The sequence below is a fragment of the Grammomys surdaster genome, unplaced genomic scaffold, assembly GCF_004785775.1.
Source record: "Grammomys surdaster isolate TR1022 unplaced genomic scaffold, NIH_TR_1.0 227, whole genome shotgun sequence".
Classification (NCBI taxonomy): Eukaryota; Metazoa; Chordata; class Mammalia; order Rodentia; family Muridae; genus Grammomys; species Grammomys surdaster.
Window position 1 is genome coordinate 512,934 of NW_021604672.1, and position 27,916 is coordinate 540,849.

Genomic DNA, 27,916 nt, shown 5'->3' on the forward strand with positions numbered 1-27,916 from the left:
CTCTCTCTCTGTGTGTGTGTGTGTGTGTGTGTGTGTGTGTGTGTGTGCATGTTCATGTATGTCCACATGTGGAGGTCTGAAGACAACTTGCTGACAGGACAAGAGACCATCAGTTCTCTTCTTCCACAATGGATTCTTTCATGTTAAGTCCCAGGGATCCAACTCATGGCCTAGGGTTAGGTGGCAAGTGCCTTCTCACTGATGTTTCTGAAGCAGTGTGCTGTGTAAGGGATGTGTGAGAACCAGTTCGATTGCTTATGCTCTCCTATTAAGCTGTTTACTCCAGCATGCAGGCTCACTTCCCTTGGAGAGGTCCCCTTCACTCTGTCGCTGGAGGCAGCTCTGTGTTCTTTCTATTCTGTCCCCCATTCTCTAATCTCATGACTATGTCAGTGCTCTGTTGAGAGGTGTGGGTTTCAGAGCTCGTTTTAATGCTGAAAATGTAATGCATGGCAATGTTACCACCCAGGGGCCATTGTTGAGTAACCGTGTGATAGGCATAAACTTTGGCAGCTTCACCTAGTGTTCTGAAGTCAAGATTTTTTTTTTCAGTCAGGAGTGTGCTTATGATTTTTCTTTGTCCCACAAAACTAATGGTGATGTGCAGGCAATATGGAAATTCCATGTTAATAGTCTCTTCAGGAATGTGGCAGGGTATGCAAGAGATTCAGAACACACTTCAGTTTCACGTTTTGACTTGCACATGCCAAACTGTGAATTTCTATGGCATTCTGGACCCATGAAAGAAATCCAACTTAAATATAGTCTGGCTTTCAGCTCAGAGTTACTAGCGGCATAGCTCAGAAATGAATGCTTCAAGAGGTACAATCCAAATTGAACGCATATGTTTCTCTAGCTCCAGATATTCGTGTTGTTCTTTTTTAGCAGTTTCCTGGAAAAAAGTCTGGGAATTCGCCTCTGGTTCCTGCCGTCAAACTTTTTTAGACAGTTCCTTGCTACTCAATAACTTCTTTGAAAACAAAATATTTGTATACACTGTTTACTGCACAGAGCTGCAAAGTGTTGGTAGCTTTCAAAGAGTTTCATCAAGCCACAGAGTAAAAGCAAAAAAGAAAATCTTAGGGAGCTTGACAGATGAGCATGCATATGGTATTAACGCTCAGGCCACCCGATGAAGGTGATACTAGATGCTGGGTTGGAGGAGGAGGAAGAGAACTGAAGTCCAAAGGTTAGGATTCAGATTGCTAGTGTAATGGGTTATCAGAAGAACCAGGAGAATCAGAGGCCTTATAGAAAAGGAAGAACCATACTGAAAGATAAACAAGTATTAAATGAGCTTCATTTCCTTCTCCTACATATGAAAACGATAAAAGGAAAACCTTCAAGAAAACAGGACTGATTTTTGCTAATTTTTCTTTTGTTTTACCTTGACTTTTAAAGTTAGCATGCAAAGCAATGGGTTTCATCGTGGAGTTTTCGTACATACTTTGTGCTTCATGGTCCCCACGTTCCTCCCTGGCCTTCTTGTCCCTCCTTTCATGTTTGCCCTCCCCCAGCTGTGTCTCTTTCATGTCACATGCCTTCAATTGTGCTTGCTTTTCTGCTCCTCTTCCTTTAAGATTTCCCCTCCGTGGGTTTTTCCCAGTCTCATGACTTACACTCCCATGCATACATGTGTATACATACACACAAATTAAGGTCTAGGGTCCCCATATAAGAATAAACATGCTGTATTTGTCATTCTGAGTCTGGCTTATTTCTCTGAACATAATGATTTCCAGTTCCATCCATTTCCCTGCAAATACCATGATTTCATTTTTCTTTATGGCTGAATAAATTTCCATTATATTTATATATACTGTTTTTTTTCTTACCCATTCATTTATTGATGGATGTTTTGACTGGTTCCATTTCCTAGCTATTATGAACAATGTAGAAATCAATATGAAGGTATAAGTATCACTGTGGTGTATTGATGTAAGAGTCCTTTGTGTAGATAGATACTCAGTAGTGGTATAGCTGGATCATTTGATACTTCTATCAACTTCCAGGTTGGTTTCCATGGTGGCTGCACCAGTTTATACTTCCACTAGCAGCGAATAAAGGTTTCTCTTTCTCCACATCCTCAAAAGTATTTGTTGTCATTAGTTTTCTTGATGACAGCATCTCTGATACACATCAGATGGAACCTCAAAGCAAGTTTAATGTGTACTCTCCCTGTGAACAAAAGTGTTGAATGCTTTTCCAAATATTTGTTTCCATAATCATTGCACATTTAGGTCATTAGCCCATTTGTTGACTGGAAGATTCATTTGTTGGTTGGTTTCATGTTTAATTTTTGTATCTCTTTATATGATCTAGGTATTAAATCCCTCTGTGAAATATAATTGAAAAGACCTTCTCCTGGTCTGTATGTGTCTCTATGCTGCAGATTGTTTCTTTAGATCGCCTGTGATTTTCTTTCTTTGTTTCAGCAGTAGGTGAGCCAAGCTATGTAGCTTATGAGACTATGGAGAGATGTAAAATTTAGGGCTAATAAAGAAAAGCAATGAATCAGTAGTTGTTACAAGTTATGCTACACAGGGATTAGCAGAACAAGCAGAGGAGCCTCCAGAAGGCCTATATAAGCAGAAAGTGGTGGTGTTTTATGGAAAAGAGAAACATTGTAGCTCAGCATGTTCTAAAAGCCACTAGCAAGAAGTCAGGTCTGTACTGGGTTAAGCTATGCATATGTCCTGATTATTCAGATGTTCATAATTGCCAGGGACCCATCCTATTCATCTGGCTTGTAGAGAACATTCAGAAAACAGTTGAACTGAAACAAATATGAAATTCTAAGGGGAAATATTGAGGACTTCTTTAGTAAAAAGCAAGAGAGACCCTAAGAAACTTCAAGAAGATAGAAAGGGACCTGCTTGTAGAGTACCGAAGACATGTGATCACTTTTTTGACGTCAGTTCCCTAAAAGAACCCAAGTCAATTACGGTTCCCTCAGTAGAGTGGTAATATTACTTTTGTGGTGGCTAAATACTTATGACATTGTTGATATACAGTATGAAGGGTAAGGGACTCACGGTTTACACATCCTGACCTTCTCAAGGAGCAAACAGTGGTGAAGGACACAGCTAAGTGAACCAGTCAGGTGTACACGGTACATGAGCCAGTGCATGAGTCAGTGCTACTGTGACCAGGTGAGCCGCCTCTGGGCTCCTGTGTTGTCATCAAGGAAACTCTTGGCTAACATAGTTAGAACTTCTTTGAAAGAGCATTTTGCTCTCTAACTCCCCACTCTGGTCTGCAAAGAACAAATGGACCGTAAGATGCTAACACATTTGCCCATGCCATCAGCTGTCTCCACATCTTCATAATATGGTGACTTCTGGGCCTTTGGGTGTATGTTACGCATTACACTTCACCCTCACTAATTCCATCATCACAAAATCTGGCCTTCTTTTTCTTTTCTTTTATTTCCATTCCTCATTTTTAGTGAAGTATAGATTGAAGTTTATTTCTGATATAACCAGCAGATACTTATGAGTGATATTTATGAGCTAAATACTATATACAAGGCATGTCTCGCCTTGCCCTGAGGAAGTCTACATCCTGAGGATGGAGAAGTGAGTGTGACAGGCTCCAGTAGAGTTGCTCTGGGGTGACGGGAGAGAACAGAGAAGCAAACATTTTCACTGGTGACTGCTTCTTAGATTGTTTAATACTATTACTCAAGGTTCTGGTATGTCTAAAGCAGGGGCAACTTTGTGTTGAACCTTGAAGAATTAGTATTTTTATAGATTGACACACGGCTGCTGGCCTGTGGATCACCCTAAGTCTGTTGCCCCTTCTGACAATTCAACTTGTCTTGTCGTCTCTTACGTAGACAGATGCTGTAATTGGGTCACAAAAGAAAAGTCAACTCCTTTCAAAACCAGGTTTCTCCTACTGTATGACCGGTATTAGAGGAAAGCAAAATAGATCTCTTTTCAAATGTTTGTAACTCTCTTTTCAATTGCAGACATTAATGAATGTGCACAGCCAGGACTCTGTGGACCTCATGGGGAGTGTCTAAACACACAAGGCTCCTTCCATTGTGTGTGCGAACAGGGGTTCTCCATCTCTGCAGATGGCCGTACATGCGAAGGTAAGGGAACCCGTAAGAAACCCTATAACTCTTGACATGGAGAAGCTAAGCAATGGCTTTCTATAGAACAGGCAACGAGACTCTAAGACTTAAGGTATTTGTAATTCAAGGCTGAAGGCTTCTGTGTGTGTCAAGGTGACTTGTACTGGAAAGCATAGCTCAACCATTTCGGCATTTAAAGATATAATAACCTGAGGTTGTAGGGGTGAAAATACCCACAGGTGGTTCTTGTTCTGGGCTACACTAATGCGTGAAGTCTTCTGGAGCTGAGCATTCTGGTTAGACATCATGATTTGTTTCTTGTTTCAGTTACCCTTTGTGAGGGTCATATTGTTTATTCTGTTTATAAAACATAATATCCTGGTTGACTCCTCTGTATCATTGGGAACAGAGACTATCCAATGTTATGACTCTCATCTTCCTACCTTTAAGCCAGTGGTTCTCAACCTTCCAATGTTGTGACCCTTTAATACAGTTTCTCATGTTGTGGTGACCCCCCATCATAAAAATTGTTTTCATTGCTACTTCATAACTTTAATTTTGCTACTCTTATGAATTGTAATATAAATATTTTTGGAGATAGAGGTCTGTCAAAAGTGTCGCAACCCACAGGTTGAGAAGCACTTCTCTAAACGAATCCATTTCCTTACTTGCCTACATTGCCTCTATTCACCAAAGGTTTATTAGACTGTAAGACATTTAGATTGCACCCAGTCCTGTTTGTGGCCTCTGAATGTTTGCAGGTTACTGCCCTGGCTGTTAGTTTTATGCTCTTTATGACATTATAGTTTGATAAATTGTAGAATAATCCATCTGAGCCTTTTTTAAAGTAAGCTAAGATTGCCATGATCCTAAGTCCATTGTATCTTCTTTTAAGATCTGGGTTATTAAAACTCAACTGCATTCTTTAAAAGTACATTGTAAATATTCTATTCCAGGCCTAAGTAATTCTTTGCTCTAAAAGAGTACTGCAGCAGCAAGTGTCTTCTCTCTTGCTGCTAGTACTTCAGTGGAACCCGGCCGAGGACTGGCGTCCAGGTTCAGCTGAAACCAATTACTATATTGGGCGGAATAAACTGATCTTATAAAACGGAGATTGTTGAAATTGTTCTCCTGCTGAGCAGACAAAACATGGAGGCCAGATTTGGCTACAATGGGAGAAAGATAGTGCAGGGTGGAGCTGGAGCAAACAGAATGAAGGGTTTGGGAGGAGTCCCAAGTGGGGAAATGGAGGAAGGCAGCATCATGATGTGGGTGATGGGAGATTTACAAGGAACTTGGGCTTCAGGGCTTCGTGTTTTATGTTAAGCGTATGTGTGGGGCTTTGAGGCTGTTGTGCACAAGTTCTTCCCTGATGGGGCAGATTCCTAGAACCCCAGAAAGATGCGGACTTACTTGTTTTGCTTCACTCTGAATCATGGGCAGTGAAGTCCTCCTTCCCTGAGACATGGTCAGAGTTAGAGCCTCTGCTGATCGAGTCATTGTGCTCAGAAAAGGGTGGATCATCTCAGATGCTCGTCTGTGAATCTGTCGTTCCAAACAAACAGATCCAGTGTTAACAGTGTGCATTTGCCTTTCAGATGTACTCATTTCTCTCTCATCCTGTACTGTCTTAAACACTGATTTCTGCAAATTAGGAGTTATATAATCGCTCTAATCTGATTGTAGCTCTAATTTGGTTGGTCATTTACTTGGCAAGGGCATGACCTTAAAAATGTGGTTTTTAGAAAACATCTAATGCTTTATAAGTTGCTGGGATCTCTTTGACACTTGATCTATTCCTCCATATCCCCCAGACTGGACATTTTTACAAGTAATAAAAGGTGATTAAAATTGCCTCTCTAAAGAATATCGTGCTGATGTATGGTAGTATAGCTAATTATTAAACATGTCATGTTTTTTCCTTGAATAAGTTCCTTTAGGATTTTGTTTTTAGGGACAAATCCAATACACTAAATTAGTCCAAGTTTTCTTTTGTTGGATTAAGCCTGAAACTTATGGCAATAGTGCTGTCCTCGAATGACCCCTGGCTGTGGTGCAGGACAAAGCCAGGTCATGTGATCAGGGTTTGGCCATGCAGCTGGTGTGCATAGTGTTTGAATTAATGCTGAGCCACGGTTGGCACTCTTGGTTTACGTCCATTCACCAGCTTCCCTGTGAGCAGCTGCAGCCATGTCACTGCTGGGAGTGACACACTTGTTTCAACCAGAGTAAAGCAACTAGGGGTAGTACCGAGAAGTTGGCTCAGTATAGCCAAAATTGTGGGGCCCTTGCCTCCTCCCCCAGATCTTGGACAGCTGTCAGTGTCTGGCTTAATGACCAAGTGACTACCAAGAGGCAAATCTTCAGTCTTAAACGATCTGAAGCAGTATGGCCAGGCCTATGGGGGTAAGAGGGCATCTCCAGTCCTGCACACCCCTTACCTGGGTATGATATCTGGGAGCAGGAAGTGGAGTGCTGCTCTAATCTCTAGTAGGATAGGGAGCAGGATGAGCTGATGAATTAGTTGTTATTCAGTCATTCACTGAAGTATTACTGGATGCCTGCACAGTGGCAGACACTGCTCCGAAGGCACTGGATAGGGAGTTCTTGCCCATATGGAGCTTATATCGCAGGAGGGGGATATCAAGACTAAGTAGGAGTGTATTTCATAAGATACATTGTTCATTTATATATAATCTCACTTTATGGCTATATAAATAACTGCATGGTGTAGCATGCCATATATCATGTGATAAATACATTATGAATCCCAGAGTCAGGGTTATGAAACCCCAGGGGAAGAGGGCCTTTTGTCCCCTGTCACTTCCTGTTGCCTCTCACTACATACAGTTCCTTTTCTGCTATATTCTTTACAGTATGCAACCAGAGCTCTTGTGTTGTGTGGAAAATGATAATGAATTTCTTATTTCTCTTACATCACCATCTTAAAACTTTTACTCTAGCCCTTTATCTTAAGACTCCTAATTCTTTTGCTCTTTAATTTATTATTTTTTTATTGTGGAATTATAATTTGCACAAGTGGTATTTTGCCATGGTGTTCTCTAGCCAGGTCAGGGAATGGCTTCATCATCATTAGCAGAATGTTTGTGCATAGGAAAGGGGCAGAGACACCGGGAGCCATCAGCCTCCCCTGGAACCCTGGGGAGAAGCCTCTCCTGCTGCCTGACTTTGCCTCACTCTTCCTCTGGCCTCATTCCCACCATGTGTCAAGGCTCGCTGAGAATTCGTGTTGTAATCCTGTGGTGTTTGGGAATATCACATGTTATTGGAGCTCATGTGCCCTCCAGATGACTCATATGATGGAAGGGCCGCACTGGGATCCAAAGAAGCCAGCAGCATAGTAAAACGCTGGTGAGAATTACAGAATGTAGGGATCTTTTCCTTCATCAGTGTCCTCCATTGTCCACCTCTGTTCACTGGGCCTCCTACTCATGTTCAGTAAACCCTTCATAACATTTTATTCATTCATTCATTCATTCATTCAATAAACAATATGTGTTTGTCTATTCGTTTATTTTAATTGCTGGGAATGGAACTTAGGGATTCACATGTTAGGTAAGCACTCAACCACAAACCTATATTCCTATTCCTAAAACAACATTCAGTGAGTACCAATGTGCAAATGGCAATCCTGAGTACCTGAGGAGCTTCAGTGACCACCACTTGAAACAGAGTTCCATTGTTTTGAGACAATAAACTAGAAGAGAAGTGTAAATGATACACAACATTGGAAAGGGATAAGCCTGGAAATAAAGGAAGGAGCAGAGTTGAATTCAGGGACCCATGAGATCTAGAGCCAGAGAGGAAGCTGGTGAGATGCTGAAGAGGATGGCAGAACTGGCTGCTCTGCTTCTATCAGTGAACATGAAAAAAAGTTATTCTGTGTTTGAATAAGAAATCAGTATTCAATGCCTCTTAATTTTAAGCTGGTCTCTGCTAAGTGGCAAAGCACCATCCGTAAATAGTCAAGGTTCAAAGTGACAAGCAGAAGGCCTTTGCACGGTCACCAGGATGAATTCTGTACCCCACAAAGGGATAAAAAACAAGGCCATATAACACTGAGTATGAGCCCCTATATAAAGTGTGACCTTTGGCTGAATGACCCCAGTGTCAGCTCCATGATGATAGCCAATGCAACTCTCCAGAGTATTGGGAGTAGGAGAGTCTGGGGACAGGGCAAGGGACACAGGGCATTCTATGGAAATAATACAACCTCACTGGAAATCTACAACTACTCTTGGAAGCAAATTCAGCTTTCAAAACAGATGAATGTCTGCCATTACTTGTTTTTTCCCTGTTGGAAAGAAAAGATGAAAGCCTTTTGTTTTACTTCTTTGTTCTATTGCTTTGCTCCTACCCCATCAATAATGGTGCTAGTGTGATTTCTGACCTCTTATAATGATACTCCAGAGTGAATAAGTGATGGGCAACTTGTCTTAGTCTTCATTATAATTCTGGTACTGATTGAGAATTTGAGATAATCAAGACAGAGAGGATATTTCTTACAGCATCTAGCTGGAACTCAGAGGCCTAGAGTTTTCTCCTTAGTCCCCATTGCAAACCTATAGAGACCCTTGTTGAGTACTAGTAACATGCCGCTTCTTGCTCACATGTTCACCCAGAAAAGAGAATAGAAACCTTCATCTGTCACAGACGGTTGGCTTCTTGAAGCATATCAATAATGGTGACAGCAATGTGAATGAAAGGGTGACTTCGGACATATGGATAACTTTATCATCACTGGACAGCTCCACTACAGAAAATAATGAACCAGAAGCAAGCATGCTGTGTGTTTGACCTTTAGGAACATTTTCTACATACGGTGTAGAACGAAAGTACAAACCCATTGTGGACAAGCACTGGAGCACTGGAAGTTTTGTGGTACGAAGGTAGAACTTCATACCCATCACGAAAGAGCAATATTTCTGACCCCAAAATATATTACATCTTGTTGCTTGGCTGGAAGATTCTAGGGTGATCATTAACATCATCATCATCTTAAGATCAGAAACTGAAAAATCTACTAAGCGAAAACAATTTGAGTATTTTACCTTTACTAGATGATAAAAGGGGGGAGAATTTAACAAGGGAATATTCTGTCTACCACATGTAGAAAAATAAAGGGAAAAGGCTCAGACAATATTCCAGGCAAAGGGAGGTGGTTCGGTCTGTAAGGACGACTGTTCACATTCACTCCTCCTGTGAATGCACTTCAGCAATAGTCAATGAAAATGGATATTTAAGTCATTAGCTGGAGAGAGAGCTGAGGGAATTTTGATAGAATAAGCTAGCTTTAGGCCTAGAACCCATTTTCCCCATGCATCACTTGATTGTCTATCAACAGTTGCTAGAGAAACTCATGTTAGAAGCAGAAGTTTCAAGAACTTTCTCAACATCCTTAGAATCTATTACCTTTTCACAAGCCCAGATTAGGCAAATCATCTCTTGATAAAGTCCACACTTTCCTTGTAACCAAATAATAGACATGAGATTGTCAAAAAGCAGAGCCAGTGAATGGGACCAGACAACGCATACGTGGTGTTGATGGCCACACATGTGCTTGGCACATGACCAGTACCACCTGTTTTGATAATCCTTTTTGGCGCCATCTACATTGAGAGGTCTTTTTAGGCCATGAGAAGTTCTCACAAGGTGGTTTCATACTCCAGATGTAAATTGTATCACCTCACCAGAAGCAGTTACTTCAGTAATTATGTCGGATTTCCTGTGCAGGTGGACAGGGAGTGGTCCTATTCATAGCGTTCCCAGTGGTTAGCTGCCATTCATGGAGTTCTCATTGAGCCAGGTGCTCTGCTAAGTGCTCCATGCCTTTCGTTCATCTGACCTTCACAACAAGCCCATGGATGGATTAGGTATTGATTGGCATGCTCTGGGATGCAACTACGGGAACATTTATTACGCTAAAGAGCTCCATCTCTTCTTCCTGGGATCTTTATCAGAATACTTTACAAACCACTTTTCCTGGACTTCCTTACCCTTAGTGAATGTGGACTCATGTTACAGTGTTTTGCTTTTTCTTCTCATTTTACCACCCTATTCTACGTTTGTGTGTGTGTTGCTATTATCAACACCATTGCCAGACTCACAGGACTGCTTTCAGTTTTGCCTTGTGCTGTATATGTGGAAATAGTTAGGGGTTAGTAGTATTTGGTGAATGAACGGTGGAAGTAGGGTTGTCTTTAATTCATCCTGTATTAGGAAACACCTTTATAATGAGATCACTGTATGCCTAGTATGTTGTGCATATTTTCGAAGTCTCCCTTTTTCTTTAAAGCCTGTACGTAGCAATGATCGGGTACAGAAGTGACGGGACAGTTAAGTTGTAGAATTTGAGAGTGTGAAGTTGACCTCCTGCTCCCTCTTAGCTGTCTGGACTGGGTAATTTGTGATTATGTGTTTGTGAGTGAAATTATCCAGAAGTTCCTGGTCTAGATCTATGGATTGATGGATTTCTATCTCCAAAGTTAAAGTTATGTATAATGGAGCATAGTAATCAATTTCTATATTATTTAGTTTAATCCTTCACCTATGATCCCCCAAAATTCCACATCAACAACTCAGCTTTAGCATTCATCCACTAAATGCTTGACATTTCGAATTGCTTTTGTGTCTTAATTGCTAGCGAGGTCCCACCCAGCACTATGCTTCTTTGCCCTGAAGCACTGGGGCTATTATTTCTGGAGGTATACTGTCTATTTTCTGTGGTTTTAAAATTGATTCTTCTTAGCTTTCTACTGGAATATAGAAAGAAAAATTCGAGTAGTAAAAAAAATAAAAAGAAAGAAATTTCTTTGGCCAATTTTATGGTGCCTCTGGGGCCTACGTGTCAAAAAGATGAATCTGGGGTTTGATATGCTTGGCCTATGCTGAGGGCTTTCTCCAGTCCACACTGGCTGCTTAGCATAAGCAGTGGTGTAGGAAAACAAAAGTACAGTGTGGCTCAGAATTTAGAATACGACCTTGACGCTCTCAGAGCAGGATAGTTTAAAAGTGTACAGCTATTAAATTAATGCTGGGGAGATGTAAATGTTTACTAATAGATGAGTTAGGGCAATGTAATACTGCATTTATAAAACTTAAGATGACATAAAAATACACATGTATATTCCCCGTGTTCTGTCTCTCGTGGGAGTCGTGAAAGGAGATATGAGGTGAATTTTCTGCTGTTCTTAAGAGAACGTTCTCTGAGCAGCATGCATATAGTTTACAGTGGGACCTAAACTCTCCATTTCTGTGATCATCCTTTATGTGATAATAAATTTATGATTTGTTAACTTGTAGTGCCCAAAGGATAGAAAAATGGTCTTGTATTTACGACTTCTTATGTTGTCCTTTTAGATTTTAAGAAACATTTCTGTAGCAAATCTAATTTCTTCTCATGCACTTTTTTCCCCTTTCAATCACTTTTCTAGTTTTTTAATAGGATATTATCTTAGACTTGGTGGAAAGAAATAGGAAGAAAATGGAAATGTAATGTCTTATTTAATTGGAGAAACACATGCAATGCATTGTATGGGTTTTTTGTTGTTTTGTTTTCTGGGTTTTTTGCTCTCTCTCTCTCTCTCTCTCTCTCTCTCTCTCTCTCTCTCTCTCTCTCTGTGTGTGTGTGTGTGTGTGTGTGTGTGTGTATGAATGTTCATAAAGAGAATCAGTTGGTATGAGAGTTCACACAACCATAATTCCAGCACTCTAGAGGCTGATATAGGAGAATTTCCAAAAGTTTTCGGTAAGCTAGAGGGAGATGCTGTCTCACGATAGACAGAAACAAAAAATCTTGTATTGTTAAAACTGTCCTATTTTGTAAACTTAATTTTTTCTTCATTGTCTCAGATACTCGATTTTGATTTTTTTATATGAAATATCAAGGTTTTGTTGGACCCAGACAGCCATCTGGTCAACCTGTGCTTCCCCAGGCTGTGCCCCCTAGCTCTCCTTTCTGCAGCTCTCCTCTCTGCAGCTCTGGTCTCCAACAGGAAGATTCTTGCCAAGCACAAAGTGTGTGTGTTCCAAGCTATTTAATAACACAAATGACCTTTCCAGATACACGGCCTGAGCTTTGCAAGCTCCCTCACTGAGAAAAACCATTAGGGTCAGACCACTTCCCCTGTTCTCTTGGTCATTCATGGAATGAGCTTGTCAGTATGGTTTGAAATGTAATCTTGATGCATGCTTTTTGGTTTTGTTTTGTTTTTTTTTTTTAAGTGAGCCTTGCAAGACTTCATTCATGAAAATGCTCATTCCTGACCTCCTTTGGTTGAGACAGAAATAAGCTGTTATTTATCCCTCTTCTTTGTCTTTAGCTTACTGGAGATGGGAAGGGGGGGGTGATTGAATGCTTAAAATTTGTGACTCTTTTTGGGTGTTTAAGAAAAACCCACAAGGTTAAAAACCTCATTAATTTCATATTTTACCTTTATGTAAAAGACCATTTTCCAACTATGTTTACTTTTAAATATCTGAATGAGTGTGTGGTTTAGGGAAGGGCTCAGGGTTGGAAGCCACTCTCAGGCTGAGCAGGTGACTCTCAGAGTAGATAGTGCTGCCTCAGTTTCAGCGTGTCCAAATTAATAACAGAGAAAACATGGGCTACCTCTTGAATGTTTACTGTATCTAGCTCCCACATCTTACAGTATTACAGGTTCTGTCTATTCTGAATATATCGCTACAGTCAAAATATTATATTCACCAAGACACTGGTTAAATCATTTCATGATATTTGCTCCATCATTTTCTATAAGAACAACACATAGTTGCCTAGGGGTAGGGGAAATTCCTGTCACATACTCCCCATGAAGTATAGTAGGTCTGTCTTACTGAAGTACAGTTAAAGCCCCAAGACACAGGGTGTTAAATATGTAGTCTTATTCTGGGTTGTATTGTTTTAAGCAAACAAAAACAGCTAGTCTCTATTTTGTAGTTGCAAACAAAACAAAACACGTCTTGGAATGGATTCCAATGAACAAGAAGCAATGGTCAAGGTTACTGTGGTAGAGTCCCTTCATAGTCGAATATAATTTGTGTGCTCCAATACTATACTCACGGGAACTGGTGAAGTGAAATGAGCATCTGAAACCCATTGTCTTTAACTAGGAAATGTACGGTATAAAGTAGCTTTTTAAAAAGACTATATTAAAATGCATACTTAAAAGTACAGAATTGGGGCTTGAAAGATGGTTAAGAAGGCTTGCTACTACTTATTCCCAGCACCTATATCAGGCAGTTCACAGGTGCCTATAACTCCAGCTTTAGGAAATTTGATGCCGTCTTCTGGCCTCTGTAAGTACTTGCACACACGTGCCATACACTCTCAAGGACACACATACACATGAATAAAAATTAAAAAAAATAGTTTTAAAAAGTACATAATGTAACCATATTTTTTGGCTACTTTATTGGGTTTTTATACCTACTACACTTCTCTTACCTCAGTCCCTTCTAACCCCTCAACAAACACTAGGTGGGTGACAAAGAAGGTTAGAGGGGAAAGGGAGCATAGATCTCTTTAGACTACTTCCTGCTGACGAAGGGCATTGAGTTTTGGGGGGCAAGTCCAATCTTTGGAGTCAGAATATCTCCAACCAGCTACCAGCAACAGAAGCAAGCAGCAATAGCAGCAGCAGCAACCAGCAATCTAGCAAAAGCAGCAAAACGTAGCAGCAGGAACCAGAAGGAGCAGTGGCTGCAACAGCTATAACAGGCCTTCTCAAATTTATACCCTCTCAAGAGTCCCCAGAATTCCAAATAAAAACTATCTTCAGCTGGCAAAATCACGCCCCTGCCAGAGCATGAGACAAATCATAGTCAGCTGCTGTGGACAATCTGAAGTAGCTCCATATCCCACACCTGGGATTAAAGCAAAAAGATTCACATAACATAACGTAACGTAACGTAACGTAACATAACTATGTTTTTAAAGAAGCCAAAATTCTCACTACACGTAATTTTAAAAGGCATAGCTTAGCTTTTACTGGCTCAACATACTTAGGAACTAGCCTCCAGCCCCTCTGGCAAATATCCCAATGTTTTTAAATGATCGTGGACCTCCATTACCCTGATTCCCATATACCTACTAATCACTCTTACTCTCTCACAGATGTTTATTTTGCCTGATTCTCAGCTGTTGGCCAATGGAATTACATAATATGTACTCATTTGTCTCTTCTTTTATTCAACATTGTTACTTGTAAACATTTATTCTGTTACGTATCAGCTTATTAATTTCCATTGCTACCTCTCTATTGTGTGGAGATGCTGTAATTATAATGCTGGTTGTCACATGAGTTATTTTTTTGGTCTCTGTGTTCATCATTTTTCTTGTGGATGTGACCAAATGCCTGACAAGACACAACTTAAAGGAGGAAGGGTTTATTGTGGATTAGAGTTCACGGGGAATTGTCCATCCTGGAGGAGATGTCATCCTGGCATGAACTCAAAGCAGTTGGTTACACTGCATCTCTGTTCATGAAGTAGGGAGCAGCGAATGTTAGTGCTCAGCTTACTGTCTCCTTTTTCTTCAGTCCAGAGCCTTAGTCCATGGAACATTACCATTTATAGTTAAGTTAGCTCTTCCCATTTTAGTTAACCTCATCTAGATAACCCCTCACTGGTATGTCCAGAGGCTTGACTCCTTGGTGATTCTGAACCTCTCAAGTTGACAATTGGTATTAACCATCCATGTTTTGAGAATCCTGGGTCAGCAAAGCATTCAAGTTGCAGATCCACACATTGTCAGTGATTGGTATGCGATTCCTTCCAAAGCCTAGCTAGTCCCTCTGTTAAGCAGGTGGCATATAATGTCCTTTTCTATTTCCCTAGTAAGGACTAATGTTGAACACCTTTTGAGTCCTTACTGGCAGCTAAACATAATATCATGCTTGTAATCCCCACTTCCAGGAGGCAGAGGCAGGAGAATTTGTGAGTGTGAAGCCAGCATGAGCTACGAAGCAAGAACTGGTTCCCGGTACTGGAGAAGGGATATGTGTAGTCACACCCCTGTTCTGCACACATGGTTTCTGTAATGGTCCAAGATGGCTCACAGTCACTCACCTGATCATCTTCAGTTTTATTTAGGGAAAATATCCCACATTGCTATAATAAACCCAACCATCATCATGACAAATCCTTTTCATATATCACAGTAATAAAATGAGTAATTTTTGTCCAGAATACTGGCATTGGTGCCCATAAAAAAGGATAGCTATTGATTGTCCTTCCTTTTAATGTCCTTTTGAATTTATGGAGCCATCATTGTTCCATGCTCAAATTGAGTTTGAGAGTATATCTTTTAGGGTTTGCAGATGAACTGTCTGAAAGAGACTCACGTGTCCAAAGCTAATGGTGCTGTTTTGAAAGTTCTTAAAAATGTAGGATGTTGAGTCTACCTGGGAAAAGAGGTCACCAAGGCCATGTCTTTGCTGACTCTGTTTTGCCTTGGCCTTTCCAGTATTGTCCTTTCGGCTTGCTGACACCATAATATGAATAGCCTCCCCCATCCATGCTCCTGCCACTATGTTGCTCTCTCCAAACTTATGAAGCCAAGCATGAATGCGCTAGATCAGCTGAAACCTTAACCTTAAGAGAATTTTGCTGCCTTTGAGACAGTAATGTCAGATATTTTGTTATAGCAACAAGAAAAGCTAATATAATCATCTTTTTTGTCGGTTCTTGGAAAGTTTATAGAAAATTAGTCTTAATTCTTAGATGAGTTCACAAGTGAGGTCAACTATAGCTGGGAGTGTGCGTGCGTGCGTGTGTGTGTGTGTGTGTGTGTGTGTGTGTGTGTTATAGGTTTTCTTTTAATTTCACTTGATGGATCTTTAATAGCTGAGATGGTATTTATACTCAACCTTTTATGAAATTTTTAATCAGCTGTTTTTCAAGGGAATCGTTGACTTTAGGTAAACTTTCAAGTTCGTCAGAAACAAAAGAGATCATAGTTGCCTTCTCTATGTACAGCAATGTCCTTTTGTTTTTGTAGATATACATTTCCTCCTAAGAATGACCTTGAAGTGTTGATATTTTGTATCTTATCGTCCAGGAAATATTCTGAAGACCATTGCCATTTTTCCCTTCTATTGATGAACTGTTTAGAAATAAGTTGCTAAAGCTCCAGATATTTTGGGATATTCTAGCAACTTTTGTTATCTATATCTACCTTATTATGCTAGAGAACACACCCTAATTGGCTTTATTCTTTAACTTTGTTATGGCATAAGAAATCCTCAACTTCAGGAAATGTTCCTTATATACAGTGCTGGGTAGTTTTTGTCAACCTGACACAGATAGGATTATCTGGGGAGAAATGCCTTCACTATATTGCCCGTATGTATGTCTGTGGGGCATTTCCTTGAGTAACGGTTGACGTGGGGTGGCCAAGCCCACTTTGCGAAGTGCTACCCCTAGACAAATGGGCCTGAATTGTATTAGAAAAAATACAGGCTGAGTGAGCCATGGAGAGCAAGCCAGTAAGCAGAATTCCTCCGTGGCTTCTTCTTCAATTCCATCAATTAAGTTGTTGCCTTGAGTTACCGCCCTGACTTCCATCAGTGAAGGACTATAGTCTATCTTTAAGACAACTGGATCTTTTCCTACCCAAGTTGCTTTTGTTCTGAGTGTTGTATCAAAGCAATAGGACATAGACCTAGGATCAAATGTGTATTAGGTAGTTGGACATATCTAGGTAGTTGCATCACAGTTAGGGCTAGTTGGTAAATTGTGTTATCAGGTCATCTATACATCTAATAATTTGTTGTCTGCTTATTGTATAAGTAATTGAGAAGAGATATTGTATAGTCCTCTGTTAGTATTTTGGGAATTTGTCAGCTTCTTACTTCAGTTTGCCAATTTAAAGTTTGAATATCCTCAGACAACAGAATTAAGTATAGAACTGTCAGATCTTCATATTGGATTGACCTCTAGATACTTTTGAATTGCTCTCTTTGTTTCTAAATGTACTGCGGCTTTGTTTCCTTTGTCTCTTATCAGGGAAGGAGTGTCCTTTGGCTATACATTCTGCTATTTGCTGTCACTTTTTGCTGACATGGCAAGAAAAGGAAACAAAGCAAATCAAGAGTGATTTGAGTACATACTGCTAAACTAGACTTGTGGATTAAAGTGTCCGTGTGGGCGTCTGGAGTCAGTTGCATCACAAGAGGCATAGTTTTCGGGAAAGCCTGAGCTGGAGATAAATGAGAACCCTCAGATTGGAGTGACATTTGCAGCTGTTAGAATGGATGAGGGAATGAAGATGTGGCATAGAATGAGAACAGAAGATAAACTAAGACTGAGCTCTAGAAATGTTAACAAGTACACATTAAATAATTAAGACTGACGAGTGACCCACAGATAGAAACAAAACTTAAAAAGATGGAAAATAATGGAAACCAATAAAGGAAAAGACCTCAAAAAAAAAATCAGATGGTTTTCAGCTGCATCAGGTATTGCCCAGTGTGGTGTGAAGATGAGCGCCAGGAAAGAGCCTTTGTGTTTGAGATATTGGTGATCTTATCTTGAGTCCCTTTGGTAGAGTCTCAGAGATAGTATGCATCCGAGAGGAAATGAAAATGGAAGGAGAAGAAACAGCTTGTGGAAAAACATCAAATGTCATGAATGGTACAGAGCTAGGAAATGTGGTTCTCTGGGAGGGTGTGTGGTGAAAGGAGGCTCTTTGTTATTTTGCAAGATGATGAATACCTACTAGGAAATGCTGGTTCTTAAGCATCCAGTACTGGGAGAGGAGGGAGGAGTAGAGAATTCAGGGAAGAAGAGCCAGCTGGAAAAACAAGTACGTTAGCACCCAAGTATGAATGAGTTCAGAGGCCATGCTGTAAAGCCCATCTTACTGTTATCCATGGAGAATCACCAAAGAGGTGTGTGTTTTACAAATGGAATGCTGGGCACAACCTGCTTGAAGAAGTAAGTATTGATTTTAGCTCATGGTTTCTGAGGTGAATGGCCACTTGGCCCCAGTCACCTGAGTTTCTGAACATCATGGGATCAGGAGCATGCAGTGGAAGAGATTTTTACCTTGTAGTAGACAGGAAACAGAGAGAAAGAAACAGGAAGTGAGCATGGGCAAAGCACTTTCAAGGACCTTTCCTTGCTTGTGACACATTTTCTCCAGGCAGGCTCATCCCCTCAAGTTACTAGAACCTCTAGAACCTCCTAAATAGCACCATGGGCTGAGGTAAAGAGTTTAACACATGAGTTTTGAGGGAAGGGGGCACATCCTATTCAAACCACATTTAAGCAGAAAGTTACTTGACTGAATATTTCGAGAAGCTAAGTTATTTTGTTGTCATGAGTAATAAATCTGTTTTCCTATTGAGTGGCCAACAACACTCCAAGTTAGGAGGCCATTGCAGCAAGATAGGTGGTACTTGAGATGGTGAAACCTCAGACAAGACTGGAGCACAGAGAAGAGAGTGGAGCTATAAACAAGAAATAAAACCAAAAGGACATGGGCATTAAATATGAAGAGAGTCAAGGAAACCTTCTCCCTTTTGGGGTTAGACCAAATGTTCTCAACCTGTGGGTCACAACCTCTTTGGGGATCAAATGACCCTTCAGGATTGCCTATGACTATGTACATATCAGATATTTAAATTATGATTTTTAACAGTAGCAAAACTGTAGTTAGGAAGTAGTAATGAAATAATGTTATGGTTGGGGTCACTACAACATGAGGAACTGTATTAAAGAGTCATAATATTGGGAAGGTTGAAAACCACTGGGTTAAATCATCAGGATTATATTTGTGATTTTAAGATTGGTTTTCGATTTTTGTCACTATAACTAAGGGATCAGTGTAGTCTGGCATAGCTGAACAATATTAGAAGCTTCTCTGGACCTGAAAGCTGCTTGAAAAAATCAAGTAGGAGTCTAGTCTTGGCGATTTTTAAAGAATTACTTAAGTAAGCTGTGAGGCTAGCATGTCCCAAGGTAGGGAAGAGTACAGGAAGGGCTCTCATTGGCCAGCCTTATTTTCTAACATTTCTGGCCCCTGTCATTTCTTATTACTTACCTTAGGCTGCTTCAAATAGATTTTGCCTTCATGATCCCCCACATTTTTTCTCTTTCCCTTTTCTCTCGTTCCTTTATTGGCATGGAAGTCAGACTACACAAAGACGTTGGTTTTTGCTGTTTTTCTGGCTCTCCCATTTCCCAGAACTAAATTATTATCCATAACACATAAGGACCATATTCTCCAGCCCTGTGGATATTGCCAGACCTCAGTGGACCTTTTTAGAAAGGTTCTACAATATCCTATTGTATTGTCTGGATGCTCTCCAAATTCAGTTTTTAATTTCCTATTGGCTAAATTTTATTTCATTTTTTGGGCCCTGTGCTCATCTCCTGCTCCCTGCTGGCTTTCCTCTATGCTGTGAGAAAGACCTTAATCTCCTTTGGGCCAGGAGCCATGCCATTTTCAAATTCCTTTGGGCAGACATTATGCTAACATCTTTCAGTTCCACTTCTTGGCTGGGGCTTACTGTCTTCTGGTCGACCTCCACTCCTTTCAAGAAAGAGTGTGAGGTCTGTGGTTCTTCTCAGCAGAAGCTCTGTGTCTCTTTAATACAAGGCCCTTTTATGTGACTGTTTCCTAAAATCCAGGCACCAAATATGAAACCAATTGCAGGTGATCAGGAAGCTCTCAGATGAAAGAGTGGGTGATTTCCTTCAGATGAAAAGATAGAAGAACATTCATGCTAGATAGCAGCCTGTGTCTTCCTGAGGCAAGCACAACATTAGAGCCTGGTATTTGTTTTTCCAGAAGTCTCTTTGATAAACATCTTTGGAACCTACGATGTTTCTATGTCTCAGTATGATGGTGCCTCTTTGTGTTGGGGTCTGTTTAAGGAAAAGAGGTCCTTCTAAAACTGCAAGTCAACAAGGGATGCCAGTGAGTGGCAGGCAGCATAGCTTGATTTCTGTCTTTGCAGTGAACATGTTCCATTATGCTTGTAGGTTTACAGTGTGGTTCTATTCAATACATAGGAGTAACATTTTATAAGCATCCCTATAAGAGGCAAGTCCAGATGTTGAAGAGCTTTCAGTATGGATTTAGAAGGTGATCCTCCATAAGGATCAGTCATTTGTCATCTCTCCCACTTTCTGTCCTTGTCACTTGACAGAAGTCAACTTTCCTCTCCAGACCTCATTTTTCTGATTCTTAGGATGAGGACAATCTACATAAAACAGAAATCACCTTTAAGTCAGGATGAACAATATAATTCATGTTGAAAAGTCCTGCTAACAAGAAGGCTTCTTCTTTCCAACGTTGCAGTCGCTGTGGAGATTTTGTAAACAGCTGAGTACCACAAATATCACTCCCATTACTAACATTGTCCTTCCTTCAGTCCCATCCTTGTCATCTGCCTTGATAGAGCATCCAGATGCAGGAGAGTGGCTCATTTGTGAGACTTTCCACCTAGTTGGTAGATAAGTCTCACTTGGAAGTAGGGAGGAAAAGGGAGGAGAAAAATCTACAAAACACAAATGTTAAGAGCCCAAAGAAACAAGGCTTTCTTCTTCATAATTGAAAACAAAACAAAATGGAAGAATTTGTCTGAAAGAAGACCAAACCACTTTCCTAATGAAATAGACATAAGTGCACCTCTCTTGTGATGCACATAGGCTTTTCTGAATGTGACACCTAGTAGAACCACTCGCTTTTGCTATGACTTTCACTGTCAAGGTCTTCGAAGACAGTTTTAATTTCTTGGTCTGTATATAAGCTGCCTGACCCATTCTCTTTTAGAAAATCACATTGAATCTTTCATTATTTTCTCCCCTGATTTTATTGTTCATGTTACCAAAGTGAGGGGGTGAAGAATAGGTTACCTCTAGTAAGCATTATGCAGGAAGGATGGGAGGAGTTCTGTTTTACCGCATAGGTTTTTGATAAAACTTTTGGGTAATTAAGGAAATATATTCACTGTTAAACTTGCAAATGTACAAAATAGGTTAACCCTTAAGACCTTCAAAGTGTGGACTTGTTGTCCATTGACATGGTTGCAACTTCTAATACAGCCACTGTCAGTTCTAGTCACCCTAAGCAGGGTAATGTTTATCTTTCTAATATTAAGAGGGGTTTGGGGTGCTAGGCAGTGGTGGTGCACACCTTTAATCCCAGAACTTGGGAGGCAGAGGCAGGCGGATTTCTGAGTTCAAGGCCAGCCTGGTCTACAGAGTGAGTTCCAGGACAGCCAGGACTACACAGAGAAACCTTGTCTTGAACCTCCCCCCAAAAAAGAGGGGGCTTTGGGGGGTCAGTTTAGTGACCCACTGACCTTGGAGGTATTATTATATCTTGACTTCATTTACATTGAAACATCAATATTTACTGCTCCCTTTTTTCAGTAAAAACTATGAAGAGCAGAGCAATACGAGAAACTAGCAGTTCTTATGATAATATGCCTCATATGTGTGGGTTGAGGACTGAGCAATGACTAGCAGGCGGTTCCAACAGATTACTAGCTTTGGGGATAGTATTACTAGTGATCATTTCTGGCGTGGTCCTTACCGGATCAATGAGGAAAACTGATGTAGAAATTTTGACATTAGGCAAAGGAAAAGGACTCAAAAATTAGTCCTAGGTTTCAAATTCAACCTTGGCACATTAGGCAAAGAAAATATAATATTTAGAGGACTCAAAAATTAGTCCCAGGTTTCCAAGTCAACCTCAGCAAAACAGAATGATGTTCACCTATCCAGATAGATGAGGGAAAAGTAGATTTGAGACCTCACAATATCAAGAAAGTGAAATATTTTATGTAGGCCATTGAAACAAAGAGCTGAGGATTTAGCACAGTAGGAAAGCTCTTGCCTGGCCCTTCTGAGAAGCAAAACCAGTGCTGTCCTTCAGTTAGCCATTACCTCAGCTCACTGTTGAAAACAAGAAACTGCAGAGTTGCATTATATCATTTTATAAAATATTAATTGTTGAACTGCTAGTCTCCAGCAAGCACGTCACATTCCCCTTTCCTATTCATTCCGATCCAAAACATTACTCATCTAAACTTGCTTGGTGAATCATTGTTACAGTAAACTGAGTCTGCAGGACACCCAGTAATTCATAGCCAGCTGGGGGCTTGTTCACCTTCAGGCTAGTTAGTCAGTTCCTGTGCTGGGGAACAGTAATAAGAGGCTATCATCTGCTGGAATGGCATGATATTCATAACAAGGAAAGCAGAATATCTAATTCTAAGAATCTGGATTGAGAATCCAATAGATTTCATGTAACTGAATTCACTCTTTTCCTCTCATTTTAGTAGAGAAACAAGTTGCTGGTGAGGGTATGTTGAAGGTTCCCCAACCCTTCAAGCCTAATACAGGCATAGAAAAAAGAGGAGTGGCTTGATATCTGTCTGGGAGGTGCCATGATGGAGGTGCCCCCTCAGGTTGACTCCAGAAGGGTCAGCATGAGTTTCTGAGAAAAACTAGGAGTGGGAGAATCAGTTGAGCAAGGAGTTTATACCATTTTAAGGTCAGAGAGCCCTTATTCAAGTTCGCTCACAGGGCTGGAGTTCAAATTGAGAAGTTTTTCCTGAACTGCTATCACACATGTAGCCAGGAGCTAGATGAAGGAAGCCTTGTGTTCTAGCAATGAGAAGATGGCGAACACTTTGAGCAAGGGAGTGGCATAGATGGGTTTGAAAATAGCATACCAGCAACACTTAAGTAGAGAGTGGATTAGAGAGAGTGGCAAGACTGGAAGTAGGGAAGCCAACTAGAGTCCAAGGAGTATCAAGAAAGATCAGAGGGTGGGTTAGGGCACCAGAGGGAGTTTCAGAGGGAAAGGGCTAGCATTAAGATTCCTGGCACGGATGTCTGGGTGATGTGTGGAGGGGCTGTGATAGCAAGTTCATGTGTTACTACCATGTCTGTTTGATCTTAGATAAATGTTTCACCAGGACTGAGCTCAAGATTTGAGAGAGACTGAGAGTCTATCGGCATGGAAATGCTAACTGAAGAATTGCTCAGCTTCTAGTCCAGAAAAGGCTGCAGTGCAAAGAACATGATTTCTTTGACAGATGCCCATCTTAGGAAGTCCAAAGTTAGCAGTGGCTTGTGTGGAGTCAGTAACAGGATAGATTTCCTCCTCCCCGTTACAATCTGTAAACTAGCTGTAATCCCAGCTTTCTGTGGGCATTCAGAGTAGCCCAATCAACTTGCTACATTAGATGCCATGTGGAAGAGTTGCTGGTTTAGATGTGAAATAATTGCACTGAGTTTTCAGTTCAAGTTGGGAAGGCAAGATAGGTGAAAAGCGGGACTGGAAAAGAGAAAATTTTCGCCCATGTCAGGAGGAGGGTTTATGTTCTGTTTAAATAAAGCTGTTAGGTGTGATTAAGATGGTGGCAGAAAATCAAGTAAATATAATTAAGAATAAGAAGCATACTTGGAAGAAAGATTGTGGTTGACGATGAAGCCTTATCATTCACCCCCAAGAACTGAGAGTCTATGAGGAGCAGACAGCGGAAAGCTGGCCTGCTGCAGTTCCCAGGAATTCTAAGCTCTGGCAAATGTCCACCTGTGGGCCATGGAAGGCAGACCAAGAGTAACGCCCCTGAGCATAGCAAGGGTACTCCAGGTCTGTGGTTCACCAGACTTAGAGGTCAGTGTGGGCTGACCAGTGGATCAGATGCAAGGGTTGCCTCCTTTCAGTAGCTACATTTCAGTGGGACAAAGGTAGGGAGATTGTATGTCACTGGGCATGCAGAGTAGTAATGTTGGTGAGCATTGACCCATATCAGGTCCTTCTAACATTTTATGTTCCCATGTTAGTGCTTCATGCATGCTTGTGAAATCCTCACAGTAATTGCTGGAGCACCATAGCTAGATGGTTGTTGTAACTATAACTAAGAGATTTTATAAGAACATGTTAATTAATGCAAGAGAAGCACAAGGCCACTGACTATGAGCTCTCATGCAGATAATGCTGTCATGAAACTGGCATGTTAGATCTTGAAAAGATGTAACCCCGAAACACATAATTTGTCCCATGAGAAACTGGGGCAGCCTGGCTCATCAGATTCTCTCTTAGACTAAGTCCTAGTTATTTACAGGGTTGAATAAACCATTGGTTCTTCCGTCCTACAAATCCACAGTTGGAGCTCCTTTTAGCATTTACCATATCCCAAAAAAGTGGCACAGGAACTGCATTGAGGGGGCTGGAGAGATAGCTCAGTGGTTAGGAGCACAGGTTGCTCTTTCAGAAAACCGAGTTCAATTCCCAACACTCACATGGAGACTCACAACCACATGCAACTACAGGTTCAGGAAGCCTGATGCCCTTTTCTGGCCTCTGTGGGCACTGTATCCACATGGTATACAAACATACATACATACATACAGGCAAAACTCTCATATACGTGGAAGTAAATAAGTACCTTTTTAAAACATTGTGATTCCATATTACCTGGCTTAGAAAGGCTATTGTCAAGAAAACAAATAGCAAATACTGCAAAGATACAGAGAGTGGAGAGTGAGGATTCCTTATATACTCCCAGTGGGAATGTAAAATCGTATGGCCACTGTGGAAGTCCATTTGGAGGCTCCTCAAAAAATAGAACTACTATATTACCCAAACATAATGACTATATACCCATAAAACCCTAAGTCAACACACAACATATTTGGACATATCCATATTCGTATATTGGACGGATAGACAATACCCATGTTTATTGCAGCACTAGTCACAGTGGCCAAGTCATACAATCAGCCTTGTTGTCTGTTAACAGATAAATGGAAGAAGATATTATATATATATATATATATATATATATATATATATATATATATATATCAGAATTTTTATTCAGCCATAGAAAGAAAGAAAGTATGTCATTTTCAGGAATAGTTGGGACCTGGAGTTTGTCATGTTACTTAAAATAAGCCAGGCTTAGAAAGAAAAATATCAGCTAATTTCTCTCATATGCAGAACCTATATATTTCTTTAAAGAGGTAGAAGTTGAAGAGTAACTGTTTGGGGATAGAAAGAGAGACCTGAGAGAGGGTGATGTGAGGGCCTATATAAACAGAGAATGAGATACACATACATTGGCCTTGTTACCAAGAAGTCCATTATAATGACAATATACTAGTTAAAAAAAGAGTTTTAAGAGGTGGCAGACAGCACTTTACTCTGTAGGAAAATAAAGCTGTCTTTGAAAATAAAGACTTGAAACCATTTAGGAAATAGTGACCGTGGCTAATCATGGCAGTCAGTTCAATGTGAAAGTATTTCCTGCGGAAAAGTCAATGTTTTCCCATAGACTCCGGTATTTTAGCGACTAAACCATTTTCATCAAAACATTTGAGTAACATGTAAGATGTTTTCGAAGCTCTGTCTGTGTAAACACAATCCTCTTGTTTAACCCTGCTGTACGGGGTGTGTTGGCTTTATCCATTTCATACCTGGTGTTTGTCAGTCTGTGCTCATTTCCTGTCTGACGTTCAATATCTTTTTTGCAGATATTGATGAATGTGTTAACAACACTGTGTGTGACAGTCACGGCTTCTGTGACAACACAGCCGGCTCTTTCCGCTGCCTCTGTTATCAGGGCTTTCAAGCCCCACAGGATGGGCAAGGGTGTGTGGGTGAGTTTTTGGTTTTTGTTTTGTCTCCCCCTCCCCCACCTCATCGTGTTTCATATGTCTTTTCCAAACAAAATGAACGCTATCAAAACTAGGAAAATTTAAGCAGGAAACTTTTCACCATGGTTTCATTTTTATCATACGATTTGAGATTGTGAAAATGATTTGTCCTTTGGCCTCCAAAGTGGTTAGAGACATCAAGAAAGAAGCATGTTATGTAAGGCTCTTGTTAAAGGACATCTGCTTAAACCTGAGTGTCGATCTGTGTAGTCTCCCATCCCCAGGTAATGACGTTCCACGTGGAACAGGTTGCTTGTCTTTGATATGCGCCTCCTTAAACAGCGTGTTGAAGGATGGTGCTGGCATGAGCTACCGCTTCTGGGAATGACACCAGCACAACAATACTTCCAATTATACAACTGTTATAGGAGAGACAGGGCTGGCAAAGCTCACATGTCATCCATGTCCCAGAGTCCAACACAAGCTCATAGTGGAGAGCGCATATTTCATATTCTGATCAGCTGTGATTCCTGCAAACTTGTTACGAAACACACGTTCATGGGGAAGGGAAGGAGCTAGAGAATTTCTAACTTCACAGATTATGGAGCTTTTTGTTTACTCTTCTGAGTAGAGAAAAGAACTGTGCTTACCACAAGGCAGGTGGCAGTCAAGGCGAAGACAGTGACTTGCTTGCTTGCTTTGACAATTGCCAGTCAAACATCAATTTCTTTACCATCCAGACCTGACCCAGACAGCAAAATGTCCTAGAGACTTGATTATATCACTTGTAACAGATTCTCTGGTATTAATTATAGAAATCCAGTTAATCCCTAATTACAGAAAAATATTTAGGAAGCAGTAATGTAGTTTTCACAAATTTGCATAAACAACAGCTAATCAAAAACCACATGTTGCTATTCAAGAATTACAAGGAAACACAGCTGTTTAACAATACAGTTAAGATGATGCTATGGTGCTGTCTCATGTGGATGTGGCCAGGCCTGGTAGCACAGGCTTATAATTACAACTGCTCTGGAGGATGAAGCCATAGGATTTCCAATGTGTGAAGGCCAGTTTGAATAACAAGACTCCATTTCCAACCCAAAATTTAACAAACAAATAAACAAGCAGAAGACTAAAGACGTAGTTTAGTGGTAAAGGGGATACATAAAATATAAGAGGATTGCCTGTGTTCAATCCACAGTACCAATAAAATACTAGTGGCATTTGCTTACATTTTGACCCACAGCCCTTGCTGTGACCCCTACTTATCTTCCTATCTTCACACCTCCTCAGATTTCATGTGCCAGCAACATTTGGCTGCTTGTTGTTGTCATTGGTCACTCATTTGCTTGGCTGTCACTTGCTCCTTCCACTGTGGTTAATCTCCCCTGGACATAACATTTAGTCTACAGCAAGCAATCAGTATATGCTGTTTAATTGTTTAATATTGAAATATTGGATGTTGACTCCACAGAGCTCCAAAGCACCTGCCTGCTGTTTGTTCTGAAGCATATTGACTTTCCAATCTGGCACAAAGAACAGCACCCAGAGAGAAGGGATGTTGTCTGGTATTTTGATAAGCTCAACAGATATCACTTTTTGTTTGTTTTCTTATCATTGTTGAAGAGATATTAACTAGAGAGATGACTCTGTGATTAAAAGCACTGGCTGCTCTTCTAGAGGACGTAGGCTCAATTCTGAGTACCCATATACTGATTTACCATGATCTGTATCTCTAGCTATAGTTATAGGGGTTTGACATTCTTTTATGACTTCTCAGGGCACCAGGCATTTACATCATGCACAGACATGCATAGAAGCAAAAGATCCATATACATGAAATAATAAAGTAATAATAAATATTTTTAAAGAGATGGTAACTGCATACTTACTATATATGCACTTCTCCTCAAAGAATACCATATAGCATTTCAGAGATGAATCTACCTTGTGTCCAATCTCTGGTTGTGCTATTTCCTCTGCTTGGGCTTGTTCCCATCCCCCATCATTTGTTCATCATTTGGATCAAGATTCACTTGACATTTTTCTAACATACCCCTCCGTAGAAGAATCAGTATCCCATGTTTCTGTGGAAATTTCCCTTTAATCCCCACCATTCTTTGAAGCTTGTAGGGTTTTCTTACTAATATCCTCAACTTGACTCTATCTTCTATGAAGGAGGGGCTG

At 40.5% G+C, this 27,916-nt stretch overlaps 1 protein-coding gene across 3 annotated transcripts in view; it reads left to right on the plus strand.

Annotated features, from left to right (window-relative positions):
• Ltbp1 (latent transforming growth factor beta binding protein 1) overlaps positions 1-27,916 on the plus strand; it is a 379,032-nt gene that overhangs the window by 311,607 nt on the left and 39,509 nt on the right. For all 3 annotated transcript variants that reach the window (XM_028773421.1, XM_028773422.1, XM_028773423.1), the window contains 2 exons: positions 3,974-4,099; positions 25,604-25,729. In XM_028773421.1, coding sequence (XP_028629254.1) covers positions 3,974-4,099; positions 25,604-25,729 — 252 coding nt within the window. The remainder of the gene's footprint in view (positions 1-3,973; positions 4,100-25,603; positions 25,730-27,916) is intronic.